A 27,931-nucleotide genomic window follows, 5' to 3' on the forward strand; every position below is an offset into this window, starting at 1 on the left:
GTTGTTCTATAATAAAAATAGATTAGAATGTCTACTTTTAGACTTACCCGGAATGATCACTGCTTTTTGTTTGTTTTTGGTTTTTTTTTGTTTTTTTTGTTTTTTTTGTTTTTTTTTGTGAAGTTGGAAGAATCACAAGATTGAGTGATGGTTAGAGGTCAGAGAAGACCATAACAATATTTCCAGTGTCCTCTCACCTTTAAGTTTGTGAGCAATTGGAGATACTTCTTACTGTGGACAATAAAGAAAACCAAGGGCGTTCAGGCAAGTTATAGCCACTTCTTAGTAGACAGTCTGTACACATCTTTGATGAAATGTTTATGATATTTGGGTAAAGTAACTTTTCGTGCAGTTAGGCTTAAAAATGTCCTACACTTATGAAAAGAAAATGTTTCTGCCTATAACTAATGACAAATGCAGCAACAGGATTTATTTGTTCAATGAGACTGAAGTTTGTAGGGAATTTGTGTGGTTAATGCCACCACATATTTCAGTTCCCAAAGTGTCAAAGAGTCAGCTTCCCAAGGAGATGAGTCAACTGGAAAACACTCAATCTCTTTGAACATGGAAAATCCACTGGGCTGTTTCTACTTTCTTTTCTTTGCTCCACTAAAAGAATAGAATGGAAATATTTCCCCCTCACATGCAAGGAGAAGGGGTGAGTAAAAATCACATAGATAGATGGAAGCTATTGTCAGTGTTCTAGTTTCATGTTGGGTAGTGGTTTTAACAGTGTTTATTATATTGTTGTTGTTATTATTAATAGATAGAAGTCCTTACATAGACACTTAATAAGTGCATATCATGACTCAAATATTATGATTAAAATCTCTTTATGTACCCTGTTAAAAAAAATTTCAATAAGTTTAGTTTTAAGATCTCATTGACTTTTATTAGTGACTCATGAATCAGGGAACATCTTGTCTGGAAACAGAGGGAAGCTCTGCTGGGTATGGCAGAACAGTTGGTTCTCGTAAGGTAGCTTGGGCAGGAACAAGGAAACAGAATAATACCAAAAAAAAAAAAAAAAAGCAAACTGTTTACCTTCAGATTACCTCAGGTTACTTTCCTTGTAGGGTTAAAGCAGAGGAGACTTTCTTATCATGCTGGCCCAGGTTGACTGGGCCCTTTCTGCTTGGTTACTGTGAAATCTTCTGTTTTTAGGAAAAACTGGCCTTTGGGGGGTTATTGTGCTTCTTAAAGTTTCAGTCTGATCATGTGGTACTTAGCACGAGTGATTCCATTTTGGTTAAGTCTACTGGGGCCTAGTGCAAGAGCTCAGCCCAAAACAATGACCTTCTAAAAATTTTATTTCATAATTACTCCCTTTTGGTCAGGTTCTCACCTGGCTAAGAGTGTGACTAAAACTTAGGGCATCAGCACTTTAGTCACCACCATTCTGGGTTTCCAGTCTCAACACATCATTCATAGGTTACAGTATCCTCATTATCATGGAGTTTTTTTTGTTTTTGTCATTTCAGCCAGAGAGAGACCATTTTGTATTGGGTGGATGGCTGCATGCAGGAATTTAAGATTTTTGAGAGAATACAGTGCACCAGAGAGACTACTGTTATGACTATCCCATTCTGAGTCTGACCTACCAAGAGAACATACAGACTATAACAAGTACTTATCGATAGATAACCCATGTTGGGTGACAGTTGGATGAAGTCTAATTGTAGATGTTCAAGTGGGCTTGATAGGGTCATTTCAGGGACAACCAAAAGGGACTTGCCTGGATTAAGAGGTTGGCAGTATTGATTATAAATAGTTTTACAACTTTCTAACAGTTTTCCCACCAATACTTATTGATTGTTCTTTATGATTTTACCAGTACCATCATGAGTAAGGGAACATAAAGAGCATAACAAAGCTTCCTTACGGGACTCTAGGAGCACCAAGCACCCATCTTGGTTTTCCCAAAATTTGGAAAGGGAATTAAAATAGCATCCTTCTCATTCCTAATATTTTTTTTCATCCTTAGGGGCATTTTGTTATCCATTAGCCAATAGTGTCTGGGTGGAAGAGGCGGAGTCAAGTAGCCAGGAACATGCTTTATTGTGTTTGTTTCTAGCCTAAGGATTTAGATAACAGAACTCACAGTGTTCAGTAACATTTTTGGCAGGAAAGTCAACTAAAGTATTTCCCTGATTATCAGGCTTAGTTCTCTTTGTATGAGCCTCTATTTTAATGACAGCAGTCTCTTTAGGCGGCAGTAGAGTAATAAGGAGCTCATTTTTTATTGGTGTACCTGCATAAGTAAGGAAATTTTTTTATTTCCAAAGTATTCCAAAGTCATGGACCACCCCAAAGGAATAGTAACTGTCAGTCAGACTGGTTTTTAGATAAAATCCAGGCATGGGCAAATGCATAAAGCTCTGCCTGTTGAGCAGACTTGAAGTGGTGCAGTTTGCCACTTTCAAAGAGCTTATATTGAGTGGTGACCCTGTATCCAGCACAAAAATTTTCTGCCAGATCTTTAGCATTAAGATCCATCCACCAAAAGGATCAAAACAGGAGTTTGTAAAGGAATGTCCTGCAAATCAAGATGGGCAATGACTAATTGAGAGGTTACTGTTTTACAATCATGTGGTTCACCTTCATCAGATAAGGGTGACAAAGTAGGATTGGGAGTGTTACAGCGTTTCAGACGGAGATTAGAAAGTGTGAGTAAAAGGATTTCATAAGAGATTAGTCTGCTTACAGAAGGATGTTGCATAAGCTCAGAACTGAGAAGACTTTGTATTGTATGTGGTAAGTGGGGATAAACAGCATTATCTAAGTAAAATCAGACCTGCAAAAGCTACAACCAGTTTTGTCACCACAGCTATATCTTTAAGGCAATTTGGGTACAGCCAGATGACTGAGTCTAATTAAGCACTGTAATAAGCAATGTCCCAGGCTTACCACCATGTTCTTGCTGAGCATTTCCAAGGCCTGGTTATTCCTTTCATGTACAAACAGGCTGGAAGGTTTTGAATAATTAGGCAATCCTAAAACAAGGGAGTTTTGTAATGCCCTTTTTAAATTTACAAAGGCTGCCTCATGTTTTTCTTCCCAAGGAAGGAGTTTAGGAACTGAGTTTTAGTGAGTTCATAAAGTGGGGTTGCTAAGAGGGAAAAATCAGGGACTCATGGATGGCAAAATCCAACTAAACCTAAAAACCTGCCAAGTTGTCTCCTATTTATGGGCCTAGGGAAATCTAGGATAAGCCTAACTCTATTAGGAGACAGTTGGATACCTGCCACACCTAGTTAGATTATATACGAAATTGTGAATAGTATCTGATGATAACTATAATCTGTTTTGGGAGACTTTATGTCCTTTCTCTGCTACTGTTAGATAGATGGAATTCTGTTGGGATGCCTCTTCATGGGCAAACAAAGTAAGAGGTCATCCACATATCACAGGAGAGTCAAGCTTCTAGGAAACTGGAGGAAACTCAAGTCTAGAGCATTTGAGAGAAATAGGAGGAGGCTTCAGTGAACCCCTGAGGCATGACTTTCCAGGTATTCCAGGTGGGAGCAAATAGGTATTAACTGTTGGGGTCACCTGGAATGCTAATGAAGGCTGACCATAGGTCTAACACTGTAAACCACTTAGAATCTAGGGAAACGTGTGACAAAAGACTACTAGGGTTTGGAATCACTGGGAAACAGGGAATAACTATCCTGTTAATGGCTTGTAGATCCTGAACCAATCACCATCCTCACCCATTAGGTTTTTGTACAGGTAAGCTTGCAGAATTACAAGGATTGGTACATGAGATAATTAATCTGTGAGCAATTAGGTCTTCTATTATTGGCTCAAGACCTTGTATGGCCTCCAGCTTTCATGGGTATTGAGATAATTTGGGAAGAGAGTTAGTGAAGTTTTTAAAAATGTTAATAGGCTCTGCACTTTTTATTCTTCCAATATCAGTACTGCACATGGCCCATAAGCCATTAAGTACCTCAGTTAAGTCAAGAGTGTTTTGTGGACTGTCCCCTTCCTCTGTATGTAAGACAGATCATAAAGTATACAGGAGATCTGGCTCAGGTGGGTCAGGAAACTCCAGAGTCAAGCTTCCATTCTGCAAATCTTATCAGGCTTTTAGTTTGTTTTTTGTTGTTGTTGTTTGTTTTTTGGGTTTTTGTTTGTTTGTTTTTGTTTTTGTTTCTGAGACAGGGTCTTGCTCTCTTGCCCCAGGTAGAGTGCAGTGGGTAGCTCACTACAGTCTTAAAGTCCCAGGCTCAAGTGATCCTCCTGCCTCAGCCTCCCAAGTATCTGGGACTACAGGCACATAAACCATGCCTGGCTAATTTTTCTATTTTTGGTAGAGACGGGGTTTCGATCTTGCTCAGGCTGGTTTCAAACTCCTGACCTCAAGCGATCCTCCCACCTTGGCCTCTCAGAGTGCCAGGACTATAGGCATGAGCCACTGCACCAGGCCAGATTTTTAGCTTTGACAAAAGGTCTCTGCCCAGTAACTTGACCAGGGTAGTGTCACGCAGCAAAAAGGAATGATTTTCAGCAAAAGGGCCTCGATTCATTTGTATAAGTTGGGAAATGAATTCTTTTTGAACTTGATTTGATATCCCCACAACTAAAATCTGTTTTTAACTCCAGAGAGAGATTGTCCTACAAGAGGGAGGTTGAAAGTAGAAGGAGTGCCCCAAGTGTCTACCACAATTAGGTGAGACCTCCAATTGATTTTTATCTTTGTCTTCTCTAGACTATTTAAGTGAATAACTGGTAGGAGCTTACTGTAGTTTTCCACAGTGGTCCATCAGTCCTGGTGGGTAACAGAGATTATTATTGGAGGGTAAACAATCTGCTTTTAGGCGGCAGTTGAAATCTTGAAATCTTGTGGGGGCAGTTCCTTTTCCAATGTCCCGGTTGTTTGCACAATGGCAACAATGTTTTGGAAACTGCTTATTTGGGGGTAGCTTATTAGGAAAGCACCCTGGTAGGTCCAAAATTCATCTAAGTTTTTGGTGCCATGAAGATGCTATAATTCCAAAGATATTAATTTGGAAGCCTTTTGTTTCTTATTTGTTCAAAGTTCCTTTCAAAATGTTCAGCTACAATCGCTAACTCAGCTAAACTGGTAGGCTCCCACCCTTTCTTTCGTCTTTTTATGAACTGGATAATATTAAGGGAGAGTCCATTTACAAAGAGTGTGGCTAGGATTGGCTGGGTTGTATCATCAACTGTGTGGAAGCTAGAATGCTATAAAAAGAGAGCTTCCAAGTGAGCTTTGAAATCAATAAAGAGTTATCTTTCTTTTGTATTCAGGTCAGGATGATGATAGACCAATCAGTGCGGGTGGGAAACATTTTAGGAATGCCTTTAGAAAGTTTTTGTGTGGGGGGGGGGGGGCGTTGGGCTTTTTCTTACTCATACATGGACCAAACAAGGGCTTGTGAGTCAAGGATATTGTTCCTCAGGACGACACTATTTTGCCTTTTGCATCTGTTTTGGGGCTTCCCCAGGTCCCACCAATGTGTATATTAATTGGTAGGGATCAGCCTGGGGTCATAGGTTTCAGTTAAGACCCTGAATTCTTCAGAAAACTTTTGAGGGGTTTTCCCTAGGTTGAGGAAATTCTTTAACTATAGCCCTAAACTCTGTTTTTGTCCAAGGAGCATAAGACACTTGAGGATGGTCTCCTGAATTCTCTGGTGGTTTTTAACTTATGGATTTTATCCATTTTTTGAGAGAAGGAGAGTAATTCAGACAGAAGGGGGTTAATAGGTTGTGAATACTCAGGAAAAGGAGGACAGAGAGGGGAAGTAGGAGTCTCATTAATTATACCATCCTTGGTGTGGGAGATATCTTGCATTTTCAATTTTTCATTAGCCTTTTGCAATAAATCTTCTAAAAATCTATTTTAGAATCTTGTGGTGTCTCAGAAGCTTCTGCATTTCAATTAACATCGGCATTCCATTCTGTCTACCTAATTCAGGAGCCTTGGCTTCCTAGTGCGCCCCTTAGATGGATAATCTTGTCCATCTGGAATGATCCACATATGGCCATTGTAATTCTAAATTATCTTTGGTAAAAATCTGCCACTTTTATAAGTATCTGCAGCTTCTGGGGCTATAATTTTTATACATGCAAAAGGTAGGCACACTGAAAGGTGGAGTACTGAATTCTTTAGATACTAATGATCCCATGCTTACATTGAATCTTGTGTCTCTTGGAACTGAGATAAAAGCTTAAGGGGGAAATGTCGTGAGGTTGGTTGATACTTTCACAATGTTCCTCATTGCATAAAAATTTTCTTGAGGTTGGCAGTTAACCTAGTATTATCTAATCCATCCATAACCAATTTATCCTAACACAAGAGTCTTACTTGTAGGTGGCAGGGTCTGCTAATAGTTTTTAGGTGCCAAACCTATGCCCACCAGTCAGGTTGTGGCTTGGCTCTGAATTCCCTTAACCAATTTAGCCAATGATTTTTCCTAACCTTAGCCCATCAGAAGAAAAGCAATAAAGAGGGAAAACCCAAATTCCTGCAAATTTCTAGAAGATGGAGTCACCTTCTTGCAGTGACTGCCATTTATCGCAACTGCTGTCAGTTATCTTTAAAACCAAGGACCTTGCCAGTGACCTGTCAATCACTGTGAACACCCAAAGTCATATGTCCTGCCATGACACAAATGAACCCTTGGTACCAAAGAGCCAAAGAGATTAGGGTGCTTAAATGTAAAAGACAGTGGAGCTTGGACCCGAGAGAGAAAGAGAGGCAGCGAGAGTTACTCACCCCCTCTGGACCCTGTAAGGAAGACAGGAGGACAGTGGTCTCTAAAGGCATCTTGTTACCAGCAGTCGTTCCTTTGGGTCCCTTTTCATGGTCCCTTTTCATTGCCAGCATTGTTAAAAAGCAAAATGTCAACAAATTTAATTTAAATATCTAAGTGATTTTTATTAGAGATTCATGAATCAGGCAGCATCCTGGCTAGAAACAGAGAAGCTCCACTGGGTATAGAACAGTTGGTTTTTGTAAGGTAGCTTGAGCAGGAACAAGAAAACAAATAATACAACAAAAAAAAAAAAAGTAAATTGGTTAACATCAAGTTATTTTCCTTGTAAGAGTTAAAGCATAAAGGACTTTCTTACCAGGCTGGCTCATGCGTGACTGGACCTTTTCTGGTTGGTTACTGTGAATCTACTGTTTTTAGGAAAAACTGGCCTCTTTGGGGATTCTTATTTCTTTAAAGTTTTAGTTTGATTATGTGGTACTTGGCACGAGTGACTACATTTTGGTTTGGTCTGTTGGAAACTATTGCAGGAGCTCAGTCTGAAACAATTCTATAAATTTGATTTAACAGCTCCAAAGTCTAATTTTTTAAAAAAGGAAGTAAGGGAATGAGGAAAAAAAGACCCTCCCTATCACAAGTGGTGTTTAGGGGATGCTTTGGGGAAAGGGGAAGGCTAGTGTAGAATAAAAAAGGGAGCTTGGGGTATGGTGGAAGGGAATGTGGATATTATTATTTACATATAACAATAATTATATAAAATTATAATAATAAACACCCTTGAAATTACCACCTAACATTAAAAATTAAATTAACCCATAGTGGATTAAATTTAATAGCATATAATAAAACAAAGTAACAATAAACAATTTTTTTAACCCTCTCATATAAAAGAAGTCTGGAAGTAGAAGGTCCAGGATTGGTAAGGTGGCTCCAGGGTGATCAAGGACCCAGGATCCTACCATCATTTGCTTTGCCATCTTTAACCTGAGCCTTTCATTTGCAAGATTCCTTTTTGGCCCAAGATGGCTGTAGGAGTTCCAGCTTTCACTTCTGCATTCCAGGGAACAGGACAAGCTTTCCTGGAAAACTCACCCAACTAGTTCAGCTTATATTCCATTCACCATCCCTGGAAAAGTGACTAAGAACTGCAGATTTTCAGCTGGGCACAGTGCCCAGGGATCTATTATCAAGGATGGAAAGGAGTGTTCATTAGTGGGTTGGCACCTAGCAGTCTTATGGCATATACTTGATGCACAAATACTATACAACATTGAAAAAAAAAATTATCAGCCCATATTTTCATTTTTACCTCACACACCTCTATCCTTCATGAGGGAAAGTTACTATTAGCCCAAAGTGGATAAAACTTATCATAATGAAAGGTGATCAATAGTAGCAAGAAAAAAAATGTCTTTCTTATAGACGTTCTCTTCTGAAGACCCTGACAGAGCTAGGGTTGATGTTCTTCCAGTCTCTGATCTGCAGGACTCTGCAGGTGTGGCCAGGACCCTGGAAGATAGCAGAGAGAGGGCAGAGAAAGCTAACTCTCTGGGGATGGACGGGTACCCTAACAGGAAATATAAAGAGACATAGTGTACTCTTTTGAACTCCTCATGGTTTCCTAATGCTCTACTGTAAGATCAGATTCTTTGTTGGGGTGACATTTGGTTTTGTAATTTAACTCTCAATGTGCCATCTCATTCTCTAATTTGCAAGCTATTGGAGGTGTTTGGCTGGGGGAGGGGGGTACAAGTATTATACGGGACTCACAGAGGCATAGCTTCAGTTTTAGCTGCTTCAGTATTTTGAAATTATTTCCACTAGAACTCATCCATTTACAGTTTTCATCATTTGGAGGTTCTGGGATACCACAGTCGAACCAGAAAGAATACTTCACTGAGGACAAAGGTATTTTCTTAACAAGAAGAATTCAAAGTTGAAGCTAGGATGACATTTCAGATCCCACTCCCTCCCTCAAAAAAAAATTCTAGATTAAGAGTAGGAACAGAATATCTATGATTTAGAGAGGAGAATGCCTCCAAAACCAACCCATTTGGAATTTATCTGAAGAGCCAAGGGTTTTTACCCAGATCAGGGACCACAAGAAGTGGCTTACCCTGAGATATATTTGAGAGACATATATATATATATATATATATGTGTGTATATATATATATATATATATATATATAAATTTTAAGAGGGCAATTCCAAGCTAGACAGATAAGGATAAGGGAGGATGGAGAAAGGAGAACCTTATTTTATCTGTGTGGTTGCCTTGCTGTGTGACCCTAAAAGTTATTATCCATCTTGATGCTCAATAACCTGGAGTCTGGAAATCTGGGAAATCACCTTCCTCTTTTCATATAGCTTTTATTCCTGCTTGTTGATGGATTTCAGTTCCCATGGTACTGCCATTGTTCAGCCATCATGTTCCACTCAGCTCATGTTCTGAACCTTTGCTAATTGTAAGGGTAAGTTTTTCTATTGCTGCGACATCAGCACTATGGTAACAGTTACGGCACAGATTGGAAAACCCTAGGAAGACTCAAATCGCATTTGGTGGTCCCAGGAGAACATTAGATGTGTGTATATGAAGCAGGGAAATTGGTCATAATGCTTCATGCTGGATATGCAGGAGAGAGAAAGGGTTGCTTTTCTTTTAAAGCTCCAAGTTTTACTTCACATAAGGCAAATCAACTACCTTTTTTACAAGTTGTGAAGGAAGTGGTGAGGTTTATCTACTTGCAGGAAAAAAAATACTCCACAGGGATATAGCTATGTATATTCTTTGAGAGAAATTAACAATCTATACATTGGAATAGAACTTAATGATTCAGAAGTCACTTTTACTCATGACGGTCCCCTACTAGAGACATCAAACTTTTTCCCTAAATTTAAGCAATTACAAAGTAGCTCCATAAAAAAGAAACTTTCCATTTTTCTTACTCCCATCAAGAAGGGGATCTACATCATGCCAAACCAGAAATTCAGACTAATATATGTATCTCCCTGTCTTCTCCTTCTCCTGAGCTTTAAGTTCCCACTCATTATCTTCTTTGTATCTTTCTTCACTGCCTTCCACCTTCTTCTCAAAAGGACTTAGAATGACTTTCAAAAACATGCTGCATCATGAACACTGTGGTGGGCTGACTAACGCCCTCCCCACTTCAAAGATGTTCATTTCCTAATCCCCAGAAACCTGTTAATATGCTACCTACTTATCAACAGAGTATTTGCAAATATGATTAAATTAAGGATCTTGAGATGGGAGATGATCCTGGATCATCCAGGTGGGACTAATATGTTAATAATTACAAAGGTCCTTGTAAAAGGGAGGTAGGAGAGTCAGAGTTAGTAGTAACATGTGAAGATAGAAGTAAGAGGTTAAGGTAATTCAAGGAAGAGAGTCAAAAATCCAAGGAATGTGTTTGAGCTCCAGAATCTAAAAAAAGACCAGAAAAATGGACTCTCTACTCAGAGCCTCTAGAGGGAACTAGCCCTGTTGCTCCTTGACTTTGGCTTATTGAGACTGATTTGAGATTTCTAACCTCCAGAACTATAAGATAACATAATAAATTTGTGTGTTTTTAAGACACTAAAGTTGTGATAATTTGTTACATCTGAAGTAGGAAACTAATGCAAAGAAAGGCTGAGAAACAGTTCCAGATTAAAGAGGCCAAAACAAATAAATGCAAAATATGATTCTGAATTTGATCTTGAACTAGACTTTTTTTTCTTTTGCTAAAAAGGACATTAGTGAGACAATTGATGAGGTTTAAATAAGGGCTGTAAATTACATAATAGTATTGTAGTAATGTTAATTTCCTAATTTTGAGAATTGAATCGGGGTTGTATAGAATCTTTGTGTTTAGAAAACAGACATGGAAGTAGTTAGGGATAAAGGGACGTTACGTCTGCAACTTATTCTCAAGTAGTCACCCCCCACCCCACCTCTAAATATTAATTGTAAAAAGCTGTCAGAATCAAAATGGAATCACTAATGTTAAGAAAACCCTGACAAATAGAGCCATGGAGGGCAATAAAGAGAGAGTTCTCATGCTTGTATGTGTAATAACAAGAAAAGACCCTACAAAAACCACAACCTTGCACAAAGACCATCACCACCTTATATGGAAAAAATACTTCTGCAGGACATCTGCCCAGCAACTTCCTGTCCAACTTCAGACTGACATCATCCTTGTTATCGATCTTAGTAGCCATGGATAATTATTTCAAAATAATGATGTAATCCTCCTCATCTTTTCTTTTAAAAACCTTTGCCTTCCAGTATCTCCCTGCATAAGCACATGGTTTACCATGGCATGCATATGCCCATGTTCTATTCACAAATAGACTTTTAGAGAGCCTCTCTCTTTGTTATTTAGGTTGACATGTAAAAATAATATGTACATGTAAAGATAAAACAGGGTAAAGTGTTACCATTTGGAGAATTTGGGAAATTTTTACACTTTTTTTGTTTATAATTTTTCTTGAAGTCTGCAGTTAATTAAAAATAAAAAGGTATATATGTGCTGTAATTTAGATATTCTCAAGAGCAATGCTGTTTTGAGTCTACATCAAATAGAACCAGATCATCTAATGATTTCACCAGAAATATGATAAGAACAAATATTTTTGTGGTTTTGGCAAGCCTTTACTAAGGACTTGTAGGCCCACAAGAAGGACATTGGCCAATACTTGCATTCTGCTGTTGAAATTTCATGTAATGCTCCTCTCTCCATCTGCTCTGCACCCACTAGCTTGGCAAGATGGTATACCTCTCCTCTTTTCCTTCAGACCCACCCTGGTCAGCCTGTAAAGGTAAATTGTTTCTTACCTGCCTCTGCAAGTAAAGTGAACCCAGCAGATGAACACAGTTGAGAACATAATATTCCTCTTTGAGAATTTATAAAGGAAGGCTCAGAGCAACTGAACATTGTTATCATTATTTAAGTCTCTCCTATTTTCAACAAAAAGTATCAGCAATACTTGCTACCCTTGTAGAGTCTAGCACCCTAGAGATTGCTCCTTCATTGTATTTTATGGGCCACTGGGACAATCTTCAAAAAAAAAAAAAAAAAGGAGGAGGGTTTCAACCATACGCTTTTTTTTTATTGGATGAGTATTGAGTAGCTATTATTTTATATCTAGAAAGAAATACTAGAAATATAAGATTAGGAGCCACAGGAGATTATAATCTAAGTGAAGAACTACTGGTTTATTTACTTGCCACATGGTCTACCTGAAATTTTGTTAACAGAAACTCTGCCCTGTTTTAGTTATCATTCTTGGTAACTTTTGCTTCCTAGTCATTGACAGCTATGCAAGTTTCAGTATGTTCATACTGCTTGTCATTAAATTCATTGATAGACTAAAATTTTCAATGTGATGCTGTGAAAGTTTGATATGTCCACTTTTACTAAATGAAAATTCTAATTTTTTGAAAACTCTCATATTGTGAATTTGGAAAATCAAAAGTAAATCATATATTTTGGGGAAATCTTTGAGTTTATAGAAGAATAAGGTAAGCAGACCATTAAAAATGTCAATTACCATATATCTGGAACCTAGGAATTCACTGACAAGTCCATATGAGTACTCACATGTCCAACAGTCCTGATCAGTGGAAAACTAAGAGAGGGACACTGAGAACTCAAATCTTGTAGAATCAAAGGTTGGGATCACACTGTAAAGAGTCTCACACAGTGAAGTGCTGACAGAGAAAGAGGAACATGCAATGGATAGTGGAAGAAGGAAGCTGTGACTCTCAACTTAAATGTAATTACCAACCACAGAAGCAGGGATTCTAAGTTATGTTTTATATCAGTTATTTATCCCCCAGCCCCACTCCTTAGAACAATATTATCCATAGAAAGTGCCAGGTAAGTATTTGATTTTATTATTCAAAATACTTATCAATACCTGACATTTTATGCATTTATTTGTTTGTTTATTATCTATTGTCCATTCAAATGTAACCCCCCTAAAAGCAGAGAATTGCTTTTGTTCACAGCTGAAACCCTAGTGTCTAGAAAAGTACTGTCCAATAGAACTTTCTGTGATGATGGAAATGTTCTATATCTGTACCATCTAATACAGTAGTCACTAACCACATGCAGGCATTGAGCACTTGAAATGTGGCTGGTGTTACCAAGGGACTGATTTTTAAATTTTACTTAATTTTAATTAATTTAAATTTAAATAGCTACATGTGGCTAGTGGCCACTAGACTGGAAAGTACAGACATTGCAGCACATCATAATAGGTACTCAATAAATTTTTGTTAAACAAATGAATAACTATCCACCATTATTGAATGCTAGACATTTTGCCAGGCAGGGTGCTAAGCATTTTATAGCTATGTCATGTAAACCTCTAAATCAAACTATGAGGGAAATATCACTATTCCCAATATTTAGATGAGAACATGTAGGCACAAAGGGTTTAATTTGTCATAGCCAGTAAACAGATTAGAATCCAGCACTTGGCCAGTGACAGCGACCTGAACTGGACTCAGGTTTGTTACAATTCTTTGCTTTCAGAGTTATCAGACTGCTACTCCTTCTTCCAGGACATGGGAATACCTTCCCAAGCTCCCTTTCTGTGCTAATCCAGCTCTCATGCTATCTAGCCATATACATATATATATATGTGTATATATATATATACACACACACACATATATACATATATATATATTCCAACATTCCTAATGACAAATTACTTGAGTGTAGGATCCATAGCTTATTCTCATCTATAGTGTTGGCACTATGTCAGAACAATTCTTCAATAAATGTTGGTTGAAAGAACAGAGGATGAATGGATGCTCAGGTGGATGGATGTAAAGTTCTAAAGGAACTTAGTATCTAGCATCAACTATACTAACATACACAAGAAGAAATCATATGAGCATTTGCTGGCTTTAATGCTTTATCTTTTGATCCTGAATAGACCTTTTAGAGAAGGTGTTGGGAAACCAGACAGTAAATATTTTAGGCTTTGTGGGTCATAAGGTCTGTCACACCTATCCAAATCAACTGTGCTTGCATGATAGCATCCATAGACAAACAATATGTAAATGATGGCTGTTAAAATAAAACTTTATGATTATCAAAATTTGAATTTCATACAATTTTCACATGCCTCGAAATACTCTTCTTTAATTTTTTTAACCATTTAATATTGTAAAAACCATTCTTAGCTTGCAGGCTGTACAAAACTAGGCAGCAAGCTGTAGTTGCTAACCTGTGGCCTAGACAAGCAATCTGACCTGGAATCGGAAGCAATAAAAAAGCGATAAAACAGTGTGGTGAAAACCTTGGGAAGAAGGGAACGGCCAGGGTGGAATGGTGGTAGCTGTTATTTTACTTTTCTTTTGACGCCCACGTTTTCCTCCCCTGGATCGTTCCATATCTTTTTCTCGTTTTGCTCTTCAGGGATTGTTCTCAATAAAGGTGCCTATTTTTTCATACCTCCAGTGTTTTCTCTCTCTCAAGACCATGTGACTTTAAATAGAAGGTTTCTGGAAGACTGAAACATTCAGGACCCAAAGTAACAGCTTTCTCACGAAGCACTTACACGCACTGAGAGGGAACGTTTGTTTCATCGGTGTGACTAAATCTCTCTGTGCCCACCTGATGAAATATAACCCCAGCTTCTCGGTCACAAAAGAAACAGGCTTCCTGTTTGCACGACTTGGGGGCGACCACTGCTTTTCCCCCGCTGCCCATCAGTCGGCGCCTTTTGCCGTCCTTTTTCCCAAGCCGGCTTTGGGGGCCGCGGTCGCTCGGCAGCCCGCGGGTCACGTGGCCTGCCCGAGCGAGGGGAGCCCCGCGCCCGCGCGGCGCGGCGGGAGGAGGTGAGGCTTCGGCGCGCGCCCAAACCGCGCTGCGCCCGCTCCTCCCGGCTCCGGCGATGGCGTCTCCACCGGGATCTGCCGGCCTGCCAGCCTGGGCGACACCAGAGGCGGCGCCAGGGACAGAGCTGACCTCTCCCACCGGGTAGGTTTCCGCTGCGCACGATCCGCCCAGCCCTTCTGCCGCGGTGGTCCGAGCCCTGGAGAGACACCAGAGCAAGGGGACGAGGTTTAGGGGTGGCCGCAGCTGGCACGGGGAGAGCAGCTGCGGGGGCGGAGGCACGGGGCAGAGGGCCTGTCCCCCTGGGCTGGCGGGCTTCGCTGGGGCCGGCCGCTTCCTGCCGGATTGCGAAGACCCCCGAGGGGCGTCCGCGCGGGGATGAATGAGTGTCGTGGCAGGGCCGCCTCCCCACGTCTTCCCCGCGCCAGCCGCGCCGCGAGGCCGACGGAAGGACGCGAGGGGCCGTGTGAGAGCCGGGGTAAGACCCCCGCCGAGCCGAGCGGGGGCCGAAGCGCCGAAGGGCCCATCGCCTAGGCCGCACGCAAGCCGCGGACCCTCGCCGCCCGCCCACACCTTGGGCAAAACGGCGCGCCGAGGACGCGGCTGCAGCCTTGGGTTTCTGCTGGCGACCTCGCAGCCCGGTGGCCAGGGGAGGGCGACCGGGCAGAGGAAGGCGACCCTCTCGGCATCTGGAAAGACCAGCCGAAGGGAAGTAGCGCAGCAATGGAGACGGTCGGCCTCAGAGTACAGGTGGGGAAACTGAGGCTCGAGCGCGGCAGGGACTGCCCAAGGTCAGCAGCAGACACTAGATCCAGGGCTCTGCTCTTTCCGCCACCTTTCTCTTTTCAGGAGGGAAGGATTAGGTCCACCTGGGCGTGTCTCGCCCTCTTTCTGGCCCTGGGGCTCAGGCGTCGCCAGTGCCGCACTGCGCCCGCGGTGTCTTGAGGTGTGAGCTCTGGCAGGGTCGTGGTGACCGGCATCTCCTGATCAGCCCACGTTCTCTCCGGGGGACGGGGCGGCTCCAGTGATGAGCTCACCATGCAGACCATTAGCAAAAGCCTGCGGGTGTGTGGGCGCGTGTGCACGTGTGTGTATTTCCCGGAGAAAGCTAGTCCTCCTAAGGGGAAATAGCTTTTTTTATGAGTGCATTTCTAGAATGCACTGCACCAGGTACTTTATAAGGCGAGAAGAGAAAAAACTGTGTGTCCAACACCTAGCATTAGTAGAGTTATTAGAATTTTTTAAGGATGAGCTTCTTACAAAACATTCAGGAAACAGAAAAATGTAAAGGAGAAAATAAAGATGACTTAGAACTTCAACTTCTACATGGTTGAGGTTGTCTACATGTCTTAAAATTTTCTCTACATACACACATTTGAAGTTTTAAATCAATAACATGGACAGAAAATGGTATCTTGTCTTAATTTGCATGTCTTTGATTACCTGTAGGAATTAACACCTTTTCCTTTGTGTATTTGCCTTTTGCATTTATGTGGGTTAATTGACTGTTAATTCTTTTGCCTATATTTCAATTGCAGTATCTTTCTCTTCCTGCTTTTTAAGCACTTTTTATGTATTATACATTAAAGTAGTAATTCTTTGTCATATGTCTCACCAAAATGAGCACTTCTTGGCAATTTTTACTAGTTCTAATTCTAAATGATCTTTAGAATACTTTGGTCAATTTTTTATTGTGGTGGTGGTTATGTGAGCGTATAAATTTGATAAAACTCAGCAAAATATACATTTAAATGGTGCATTTTATTGTATGCAAACTATACCTCAATAAAGTTGATTTTTTAAAAAGCCAAGAAAATTATGATGCTGGGTAATGAGAATCTGCCTAACTGGATATTAAAACCTATTGAAAGCTTTCATAATTAAAACAACATGGCGCTGGCACCACAATGCACAGATAAATAGATGCCAAAATCTACAAATGGGTGCAAATATGTAATCTAATATGTCATAACTGTAATAGTTTAAGTCAGGAATAAAAAATGAACTTAACAGGTGCTCTGTCATGTTTACCATCCCAGTGCCTGGCACAAGACTCAGTATTTGTTGAATTGAATGTTTAATAATGATCATAAAAGTGATGCATGCTCTTTGCAGAAGTGTAGAAAGCAAAACAGGAAATCTCCATGTTCTATATCCTTCATCTCTCCTTCACCAAATTATATTCCATATTAAAAATAAAATGGTCATAGCTCTGTTCATTTTTCTACAACTTGCATTGAAAATAGTTTGCGTGTTTCTTTTAGAGACTATTTTAGTCTACTTGAGCAGTTACAACAGATTAGCACAGACTAGGTGGTTTAAACAGCAGAAGCATTTATTTTTCTCAGTTCTGGAAGCTGGAAGTTCAAGATCAGAATGCCAGTATGATTGGGTTCTGGTGAGGATCCTCTTCCTGGTTTACATGGGAGACAGTAGAGAGAGGAAGTGGGTTCTCTCCTGTCTCTTATAAAGATGTTAATCCCATCATGGAAGCTACACCCTCATCACCTAATTACTTCCGAATACCAGCACATTGGGTATTAGGATTTTGACATGAATTTTGGGGGGGATACAAACATTCAGTCCATAGCAAAAACCTAGCTAAGACTTTTTTTATGTTAGTATATTAAACCTTCCTCTCTTTAATGCCTCCGTAGTATATCCTTGTACAATTGATTATCTCAAAATCTCCGTTGCTAGGCATTTTGTTTGCTGGAAGTTTGTCCCTCCTTCCTCCCTTCCTCCCTCACTCCATTCTTCTCACTCTTTCTCTCTCTTTCTATTACAGACAAAATTGCAGTGCAAATTTCTCATCCATCTTTGGTAGCATATGTTGGCATTTCTGCAGGGTAGATTCTTAGAACTAGGATTTTTATGTTAAAGGGGATGCACATATAAAATTTTTATAGATACTGCCCTAACTTTTCCTCCAAAGATTACATCAATTTATATGAAAGTGCCCATTTGTTGAACTGTGCTACTCCCTCTTGCAATAAATTGAATTGATATTATGTTAAATATAGAGATTAATTTTAAGTCTTTCCAGCTGGGAAAATGTTATTTTTCTCTGCCTATTGATGACTTTTTAAATGTCCTTCAGTAAGAATTTTATAGTATGTGTGTATATTCTGCATATTTCTTAAATTTATTCCTAGGTATTTTGGTTGTTTATTGTTTTCCATTTTGACTGGGATTTTTTATCCCATAATTAATTGGTGATTGATAATACGAAAGCATTTATTTTATATATATAGTATGTATATATGGCATATGTGTATATGTATATATTACTTGTTATATATATTGTACATTATTTTTACATATTCTGTTACCAACCATGTTCTTTCCATAAGTCTGTTCCCATTTCTAATGGCTTTTCAGTTGATTTTCTTGGGCTCCAAATCTGTGCAGAGGCAGAAGTATGTATTGGTTGGGGACATGGGTCTGGAACCAGTCTGTCTGGGTTCAAGTTTTGCCACCCCACTTAAAAGCTTTGTTAACCTTGGGTACAATTTAATTGTGCCATAGTTTTTTCAAGGATAAAATGAGCTTAATAGCAGGATTTCTCATAGGCGTTTTGTGAGGATAGATCAATGAGATGCTTAGAACAGTGCCTGGCACATAAATGCTCTGCAAGCATCTACAAATAAATTGGTCTCCACACATTATGTGATCAGGCTCTTTGATACTCCCAATTTTATAGTTGAGGAATTGAGGCCCATAGCGGTCAAATGACTTAAAGGGGCACTTGCTCTTCTATGCATTGAGACTCCTCTATGCATATTTAAAAGTCCAATTGGGGTCCAAGTCAAGGGCCACAAATAAAGGCATGGAAGGCAGCAGGCATCATGGAAACAATATAGGCTTTGAAATTTTTCCTGTGTTTGAATTTCCTGTTTTCATCTTGGTAGCATCTGTTTTTTCATCTAAATGGGATTAATTCCATTGCTATTTGAAAGTTGCTATTTTGGTCAGAAGAAATAGACTCAAGAGTCTAGCACAACACTGGGATATGTTGGGTACTGCCTTAATAAGTGGTAGCTATAAATAGATGCAGTCTAAAGTAGAAAGTGAAAAATGAATGTCCTGGAGGAAGAGTTCATGTAAAGGGTCCCAGTACTCGAAGGGGGGAAAAAGAGATTATTTCTGGTTAGAGAGATCAGGGTTGGCTTTTGGAAGAGGTGCCTTTTGAGCTGATACTTGACGGTTGAGTTGGCCTGTTTGAGGAGAAGAAATGTGGTTAGAAAGATAGTTGGAACTGGGTTGCGAGGAATCTTGGCAAAGAATTTGGACTTTATTCTACAGTCATTGAGAAATCGTTGAATAGTTTTAAAGGAAAGAGCGCGTGTTGTGACCCATGCTTCCAAGTTTCAGGTGGATGCTGATCGTGTAAAACATGACCATCATGTGCACAGTGTTTTATGCCTGACAAAGGGCTGTCATAGCCACCGTCTCTTTTCATCTTCACAAAGTCTCTATAAATGAGATACATTTTATTTTCCTATTTTGCAGAGACAAAATTGGCTCAGAGAAAGAAATGATTTCTTTATACAAATTGATTAATTAGTGAGTGTTGGGACCAGAACTGGACGCAGATCTTTTGGCTTCTGTTGCTTATTCTGGAGGTTAGAAGCTGAGGTAGGGGCCGGTGGCAATCAGCTGCCCTGGTGGAGGTGAGGAGAAGGAACTAGGGCATGGCAGTGAAGGAGGCATGGCATTGGGATGGGGAGGGGAAAAGAGAGGCATAATAGTGGTATTGGGAAGTGCCTGGATGGAATAAGAAGTCCGAACTTACTTGTCTTTTCGACCCAGGTGCCTGGAAAAGTGGTGGTGCCATTCACATAGGAGGGCCGACTTGAGAAGCATGGACTGACTGTTCTTATCTCCTGACACTCAGCCTGGTCTGTGCCTCCCACACCCCATAATTCCTTTAGTTTAATTTTCAGAAGCCGCACAAAAATATAACTGTCATTGTCACTCCATGTATTCATCCAAGCCCTCATTCATGTTCATTTCTCAGTGTCTTTGCCCTTGACTGTGTTCCCTGAGCCCTTCACCTGAGACTTGATAACAGGCAGAATTCAGTTTAGAGAATGATTGTGTTTCCAAGTCCGTGTGCACGGCATAGCTAAGAACGCAGTAAACATTGTTGCATAGAATTGGGGCTGTAAGGTTTGGTTGTCACTAGGCCAGCTCACATGCTAGTCAGTCCACAATGTCGCTGGAGCATGGGCCTGAGCCTGTGACCTCACAGGTGACTGTGGAATTCTGGAAGAAGGCAACCAGAGGGATAATGTAGACATAGTCCTCCTCCTCCTCCTCCTCCTCCTCCTCCTCTCTTTTCTTTTCTTTCTTTCCTTTTTTTTTTTTTTTTAGCAGATGCCAAATCCAAAGCATAGCCCTCCTTCTGTCTCACTCCCATGACTGAGCTGGGAGTAAAAAACTTCCCCCAAACGGCCAGTGAAAATCCTATGTTTTCACATGTGTTCCCCTATGGCCAGTTGTCTTAAAACCAGATCAGGAAAATGGAATAAATTATAGGTGGCATTATTTTAAAAAGCAAACAAGAACATACTTTTGAATGTTTACATAACTCAGTGTAGCCAGATATTTGGCAAACCAGTCATCTAATCATTGAATGAAGGATCTGATCCCAACTCCTGTAGCCCAAGGTAGGTATGGTAGATTGCATTATTATTTGAAATATTTTCTGCCCCTCCCTGCAGAGATGGATATTTCCCCAATCATTAACTTCAGACTTGACCATGTATCTCTTGTTACTCTCTTCTTGCAGGAAAATTACATAATTCTGCTCTGTTGAACTCAAGAGTTACTATGTGACTTGCTCTGGTCCATGAAATGTGGGTAGAAATGATGTGTCACTTTTGAGCAGTAGCTTTGAGAGCTAGCTTGTGGTTCACTATCTTTCTTTTTTCTCTCTGCCACAAAACAAGCAATGTTCAAGAAAAAACGCAGTTCCATCTGCATGGGTCCTAGAGTACAGACAACGTGGAACAAAGGCACAATTTACCTGTAGTGGACAAGTAACATAAGCAAGAATCTAAACCTTAGTTCTTATAAACCACTGAGATTTTAGAAGCATGTCCTGACTCATACAGTGTATAATGATGGGGATGTGGGGCTGAGTCTAATGCCCTGCAAGCATTCTAGAAATTTTCCATACTCTCTGAACAGATTGCTGGATGCTTTCTATTGTCTTGAGCATTTAGAAATTGGCCCATTGCCAATTGAATCCTTTCTATTGAAATTTTACTTTCCTTCTCCCTTGCTCTGTGGGAGGAATGAATTTCCCTGCCCTATGGCTTTGGCCAATGACTGGTGAGTGCGCTTAATTTGTGGCATGCCTAAAGAAGAATGTAAAAATGCCTGTGTGTTTTGACATGGCCTCTTATGCAATTTATATCCAACATAAGAGCACACCCAGGTGCCTGTTTGTTTTGCACCTTGATCTGCAAGGAGAGGCATCTGGAATGACCTACTTTCAGCCTACATTCTGGAGCTTAACCCAGCCATGCCACAGCTATCCACAGATCTGCATGCAAGAAATGCATGTTATTATTCTAAGTTATAAAGATTTGGGGCTCTTCATCACCCCAGCAAGAGCTGATCCATGTAGGCAGGGCCTTGTGTCCTCTGAACTGATCATTGGTAGAACGGCAATCTCACAGCCGTATTTTTAAAGTAAGAGACTTTGTGAGATATGAATGATTTTATTGCCCCCAGGAAGGAAAATGACCTGGGAGTAAAGGCCCTTTTAATGTCAATACCAGGTACTTCCATTTCTTTCCCACCTGCCGTAGCATACTAAGCGATGGCACTTACTATATGCCTGCCATTTTCCAAGCTGCCTGCCTTATCTTGTTGACTCTATTTAGTTCTCTTCTGTAGGTGGGTCCATCTCCCTTCCTTGGGGAATAGGAAGGGCACAGAGAATAATGTGAGCAGGAAGCCACTTGAATGCCTCCTCTCCCAAGACCAATACACCAGGAGTGTGAGCTCAGCCCAATTCCAGTACTTGGCTTCCAGTATTAGTGATGTGGAGCTGGCAAGGCCATGTGGATGTGCAACCACATGATTTATTAACTCCATTGACTTAGCAGATCAGAGGGAGATGTAAACAGTCCGTCCTACCCTGGAAGTTCACAAACCAGCAAGCATAGGGTTGTATGCTATTCAAACCTCTGCTTGCCCCGTTCCTTCTTTGGGTACCAGCCAGATCTCTTATTAGTACTGGCACAGTCTGTCTCACCTCTGGGGTCCCACAATGCAGTCTGCTTCTGTTGCTGAAATGAAACTTACTTCTCTACTTCCTCGAATTACCGGGTCGTTATATTAATTGTATAAATGTTTGGTATTCTACAAAGCTGTAGAGGGCTGGGTAGGCTAATTGCTATAATACACAAGTCCAAAAGTCCTTAGTGGCTAGACACAGTGGTTTAAGTATTGCTCACAACACAGTGTACCCTAGGTTGGGAGGGCACTGTGAGGTGGGCAGTGGGAGGGGCCTCTGTCGTTCCATGCAGTCATTCAGGCACCCAGGCTCTTGCCATCTGGTGGTGGTGCAGATGGGGAAAGAGAAAGTTGAGACTGTACTTCTCTTCTCAGCCATCTTGGCCCAGCTATTACACCTGTCACTTTGCTTACAAGCCTGTCACATGACCCCACCTGGAAGGAGGCAGGCGAGGAAAGGAGATCTTTCTGTGTACCCAAGAGGAAAACATGGGTATGAGAGCACTGGCTGACTCTGCACCACCACAACCTTGTGTGGTGCCTGGGCAATCCTTCCTTCATCATAACTCACAAGCTAGATAGCTTTCTTCCAAATGTGTGCAAACTTATGCTTCTGAGGCAAGAGGTTTACTTTCTGTACTATAGACACCATTTAGTTTTACATTGACCTTACTAGCTTTATACTGGCTTTATCGTTTTAATTCTGTTTTTTGACACAAGTCTGTTTTCTGATAGAACATTAGACCTATTTACTCCTAAAATATATTTTTGAGTTTGAACATATGGATATATTTTAATGGAATTTTTACACTGCATTATTTTACTCCCTAACATGTTTAATATTCACAGTAACTCTATAAACAGGTATTATTACTATTTCCTTTTTAGAGTTGAGGAATCCAAGATGTAGAGAGGTGAAGTGACTCCCCACCAAGTGAGAGGCAGGGCTGGGATTCACACCAACACGTGCCTGACCTCAGGCCTGTGCTCTGAGTCACCACGTCATACAGCATTCCTCTCTGGACCAGACTCGGGGCAACTGTCTCTTCTATCTCCACTTCGGGCTACCCCTTCTCTCCCTTGTTGAAAGGCTACTTGTGGATCTTCCTCCAGTTATTTCCTCCCCTCCCAAAGTCTGGGGCTCTAGAATTTGCTTGCATATGGGAGATACTTTCTTTCCTTGGTTCCCATGATAGTTCTATGAAAACAAAACAGAACAATCAAGATTGAATTAATAAGTGATTTTTTTTAAGTATGGTTGCATGAGATTAGAGAAATATGAATGGAAGATGACATTAAATAACAGACATTTTAGGGAATCTTAAGTTTTCTTTTTCTTGTTTGGGATGTGCAGAAGACAGAGGTTTTAGAAATTACTGTGCACAGTTAATCAAGTGTTTACTGTGCACTTATGCTGGAACTTGCTTTAAATGTGTGTATTTGCTCTGTGGCAAGCCTTGCTTTTTTGTGTCTATTTTAAGAACCCGTATCTTTGTGGTTGGTTAATAGAAATAATGATCTTAACAGCCTACCTGGTGATTTTCTGGCACATTGTTAACCTAACTAAGCATCTTTGGGTGTGGAGACTTGGTTGGCTTCACTGAGATCTTGTTACTCATAGAAATAATAAAAGCATCCCAGAGATACAACCAAAGAACAATTTACTGAAGAAAATACTTTAATGTCTCTAGTATCAGCCAGGCATGGTGGCTCACATCTGTAATCCCAGATCTTTTGGAGGCCAAGGCAGGAGGATCACTTGAGGCCAGGAGTTCAAGACCAGTCTGGTCAACATAGAGAGACCCTGGTTCTACAAAAAATTTTTTTTAAAAATTAGCTGGGCATGGTGGCACATATCTGTAGTCCCAGCTGCTCAGAAGGCTGAGGCAGGGGGATCAGTTGAGCCCAGGAGTTTGAGGCTGCAGTGAGCTATGATTGCGCCACTGTACTCCAGCCTTATGACAGAACTAGACTCTGCCTCTTAAAAAAAAAAAAAAGAAAAGGAAAAGAAAACAAGAAAAAGTCTCCAGTAGCTATACAACCTTGAATTAAAATTTCTGGTTTGATATGTGCTGAGTTCAGTCCTTGGATTTTTTTTTTAAGTTATCTTTACCTTTCCCTACTTCCTCTCTCACTTCAGGTTTGACTTGCAATGATTCTGGCCTGAGTTCCAGGATGATTTGTTCTTGGGACCAGACGTGACCAAAAGTTGACCTCATGATCACTTCAACCTCTCCAGCCGCCATGCTCCTCCGGAGGCTGAGACGACTCTCCTGGGGCAGCACTGCCGTCCAGCTCTTCATCCTAACGGTGGTGACGTTTGGTCTACTGGCCCCCTTGGCCTGTCACCGGCTTCTGCACTCTTACTTCTATCTGCGCCATTGGCATCTGAACCAAATGAGCCAAGACTTTCTGCAGCAAAGCTTGAAAGAGGGTGAGGCTGCACTCCACTACTTTGAGGAGCTGCCCTCTGCCAACGGCTCAGTGCCCATTGTCTGGCAGGCCACACCCCGGCCCTGGCTGGTGATCACCATCATCACTGTGGACAGGCAGCCTGGCTTCCACTATGTCTTGCAGGTGGTGTCCCAGTTCCACCGGCTTCTTCAGCAGTGTGGCCCCCAGTGCGAGGGGTACCAACTCTTCCTGTGCAACGTGGAGCGGAGTGTGAGCCATTTAGATGCCAAGCTGCTCTCCAAGTATGTCCCCGTGGCCAACCGCTACGAGGGCACTGAGGATGATTATGGTGATGACCCTTCGACCAACTCGTTTGAGAAAGAGAAGCAGGACTATGTCTATTGCCTGGAGTCATCCCTGCAGACCTACAACCCAGACTATGTCCTGATGGTGGAAGATGACGCTATTCCAGAAGAGCAGATCTTCCCAGTCTTGGAGCACCTTCTGCGGGCTCGCTTCTCTGAGCCACACCTCAGAGATGCCCTTTATCTGAAGCTCTATCACCCCGAGAGGCTCCAGCACTACATCAACCCAGAGCCCATGCGGATCCTGGAGTGGGTTGGTGTGGGCATGTTGCTGGGGCCCTTACTAACCTGGATATATATGAGGTTTGCAAGCCGCCCGGGGTTTAGCTGGCCTGTCATGCTCTTCTTCGCCCTGTACAGCATGGGTCTGGTGGAGCTGGTGGGTCGGCACTATTTCCTGGAACTGCGCCGGCTGAGTCCTTCCCTGTACAGTGTAGTCCCTGCCTCTGAGTGTTGCACCCCGGCCATGCTCTTCCCTGCCCCTGCGGCCCGCCGGACCCTCACCTACCTGTCCCAGGTGTACTGCCACAAAGGCTTTGGCAAGGACATGGCGCTGTACTCACTGCTGAGGGCCAAGGGAGAGCGGGCCTATGTGGTAGAGCCCAACCTCGTGAAACACATTGGGCTCTTCTCCAGCCTCCGGTACAACTTTCATCCCAGTCTACTTTAGGGTGCCAAGAAAAGCTTTTCTGAAATTGGCCACTTCTTGGAGATTCAAATATCGAGCTCTTTATCAGACGTGGTTGCTTGCAGATACTTCATTGTTTACTGTTGCTAGGGATATAGGCACTGGGACAGCTGAGGAACATCCGTGAATCAAGAGCCTTGGCTTTGGTAACTCTCTGACAGGAGCAGTAGTTTGCCACAGATCCGGACCTCTCTCCCTCCACACAGCCACACTGCCTCATGCAGTCCGACCCACCCATCGAGGGTGCACCAGTTATCATTTCCAGTTGTTTTGGAGCTCTGCTTTGTGATAGAGCTTGTGACTGCCAAAAATTTGTGCACACTGATAAGACTGTTTTAGGATTTTAAGGGTAGAATTTGGTGACAGGTGAGATCCTTTTGAATTGATTTGTTTCTCTTTGGATGTGAGAATAGATGTGCATTTAGAATATATGCCCAGTAAGGCAGGATCATGTGGATAGATTCCATTTGTTTCTTTGACCTGGTGTAATAAAAACTGATAAAAGCCGTGCAGTGCCTGGCATCTTAGAGGCAGGTAACCTGGCTTTTCTATTACCTGGCATTTTTTTTTCTGTATATCTGTAGTGCACTGATAATTGATACTGTTAGTGAGAACTTGAAGACAGCAGCATCTGGAAGAGCCTTCTGGATCATCAAAATTAGATTGCTTTTGTTTAGTAGTGATTTAATATTGAATATTTCTATTGTATTCTGATTCTTTGAAAGTTGGACATTTCAGAATTACATAGAAGGGTGAGCTCTTTACTAGTAGCATATCCTTTTCCCTAACTTTGCTGGCTGACCGTTCACCCTCATTTCTTTTTCTTCTAGGTAGCATGATGGTATAGAAGAAAAAGCATGGACTGAAGTCAGAAGACCTGACCCTTTATTTCAGATCTTCATGTCCTAATGATGTGACCTTGAGCGAGTCATATAACCATTCTGGGTCTCAGTAAAATGAGAACAGTAATACCTACCTGTTAAGGTTGCCTTTAGGATTAAATGGCAGATGATATGGAAAACACCTAGGAAGTGCTTACCCCATACAGGACAGTTGGCAAATGTTTTTTCTCTCTCATTTAATAAGTATATATATATAATTCCAGTGTGTTTTGGGTAAAGATATTAGTGATATTGTTTAAAGTGTGAGACAGGGCATAGGGCTGCCACCTGTGTAACAGGTGTTCCAGACCAAACGCTGCTAGCATAAAGGCTGACTTTTCATTGTGACTCTTGAAGGAGGTGCAGCTCACCTTTCATCCAGCCCCACCTCCAACCAATCCAACAATAATAATTGTTCATTCAAACTGGAAATGATCTGAGACTCCCTGAGTTTATTCCAAAACTGGCATCTGAAAATTACTTTTCTCAAAAGTTACAAATAAATGTCCTTTGATAATACTTATTAGACTAGTAGCCAGCTAATCCCTTTATGACAACAGATGATTATATCAGAGTTTTCAAGCAGTTGTCCAGTTTCAATGCCACAGTTTGCTTTTCAATTCCTACAGTGAGTTTCCATCTTGAGATCCATTCATGAACCCTGAGGGAGTGGGTAGGAGTTGATCACCCACGCTCTACAGATGAGCAAATTGAGACCCAGAGATGTTAAACGGCTTCTCCAGGTTCACAAAGCTGAACAGCAGCAGAGCCAGGATGGGAACGTAGCTCTTCTGACTTCCAGCCCCTGCACTTTTTTCTTAACCACATTAATTTTATAAATATCCATGTGGTCAAAGTCTCTTTTGTAAAGTCCAGTTGTAACCTGGACTAAATAATGCCTCTGTAAGCTAAGATGGCAGAAACCCATTGTCATGTTAGTCTTGGGGAACAAACAGATGTAAGTTATGTGTTGCATTATAGTGAGCTGTTATGTATACCCCAGCAATATCCAAAGTGATCAGAGCTGCTAGATGACTGATTACGATGCTCGGTTTCCACTCCTTCATTCCTCCTCTCCAGTAATCTGTTCAAAATCGAACCACCTCCAACTCAGAACTCATTAGAGTTTGTTGCATTAATGATTGGGTCTCCTTAGGGAAGTTTTTTGCCCAGTGACAGGAGAGCCACTCAAAGCTAGCCAGGCCCAAGATAGGGAGTTACTGCTGGTTTACATTTCTGCTCTTTCTAATTCAGCTGTCTACTGCATGCAGACATCCCCTCCCCTGACTTCTCCAAGGCTGAGGCCGTCCTTCCTTGTCCAGTTTCTCTACCTACACCCTAAGACGTCTTCCTGCAGTAATCTTAACTAGGGCCTGCCCTTGGACATTTTCTGCAGATGCAGGCTCAGTCCTGCCCTTATATCCCCACCTGCTTCTGGATCCTGCTCCATTTTGTCCCTTACTCCTAAAGTCTCATTTTTGTGTATTATCCTTCCTTAGGGCAGCTGACAGCTTTACACCAAAGCTGAAGTCTCTCATTTAATCCTAAGCGAGGAGCTGGAGGAGAACTAAGATACCCTTCCCGTATCATGGGATGTAGGTTACCAGGGGTCTCTAACAGCCTCGGTCACCTTTCAGAGTTTAAATTATAGTCAGGCCTAAGGAACTCCCTCTTGTGACTGAGTGTATTTGCATATAGACATGTCAGTAAAAATAAAAGCACCCACTTTGCCAAGGCTTCCTGAGAA

At 41.4% G+C, this 27,931-nt stretch overlaps 1 protein-coding gene across 5 annotated transcripts; it reads left to right on the forward strand.

Annotated features, from left to right (window-relative positions):
- Positions 1-618: 618 nt before the first annotated feature.
- On the forward strand, positions 619-27,931 carry PGAP4 (post-GPI attachment to proteins GalNAc transferase 4). 5 transcript variants are annotated; one of them, XR_006737775.1, is made up of 3 exons: positions 14,571-14,749; positions 23,997-25,669; positions 26,134-27,931. XR_006737775.1 is itself a non-coding variant. In XM_045562670.1 (2 exons), exon 2 carries the CDS (start codon positions 24,074-24,076, stop codon positions 25,283-25,285), a length of 1,212 nt encoding a protein of 403 aa, XP_045418626.1. In that variant the 5' UTR covers positions 619-658; positions 23,997-24,073; the 3' UTR covers positions 25,286-27,931. The 5 variants fall into 5 exon arrangements, 4 of the variants coding, with proteins under 4 accessions (XP_045418626.1, XP_045418624.1, XP_045418625.1 ...); XM_045562670.1 differs by lacking the exon at positions 14,571-14,749 and adding an exon at positions 619-658 and having other exon boundaries at positions 23,997-27,931; XM_045562668.1 differs by having other exon boundaries at positions 14,485-14,749; positions 23,997-27,931.

Source organism: Lemur catta, chromosome 10, assembly GCF_020740605.2.
Source record: "Lemur catta isolate mLemCat1 chromosome 10, mLemCat1.pri, whole genome shotgun sequence".
Classification (NCBI taxonomy): domain Eukaryota; kingdom Metazoa; phylum Chordata; class Mammalia; order Primates; family Lemuridae; genus Lemur; species Lemur catta.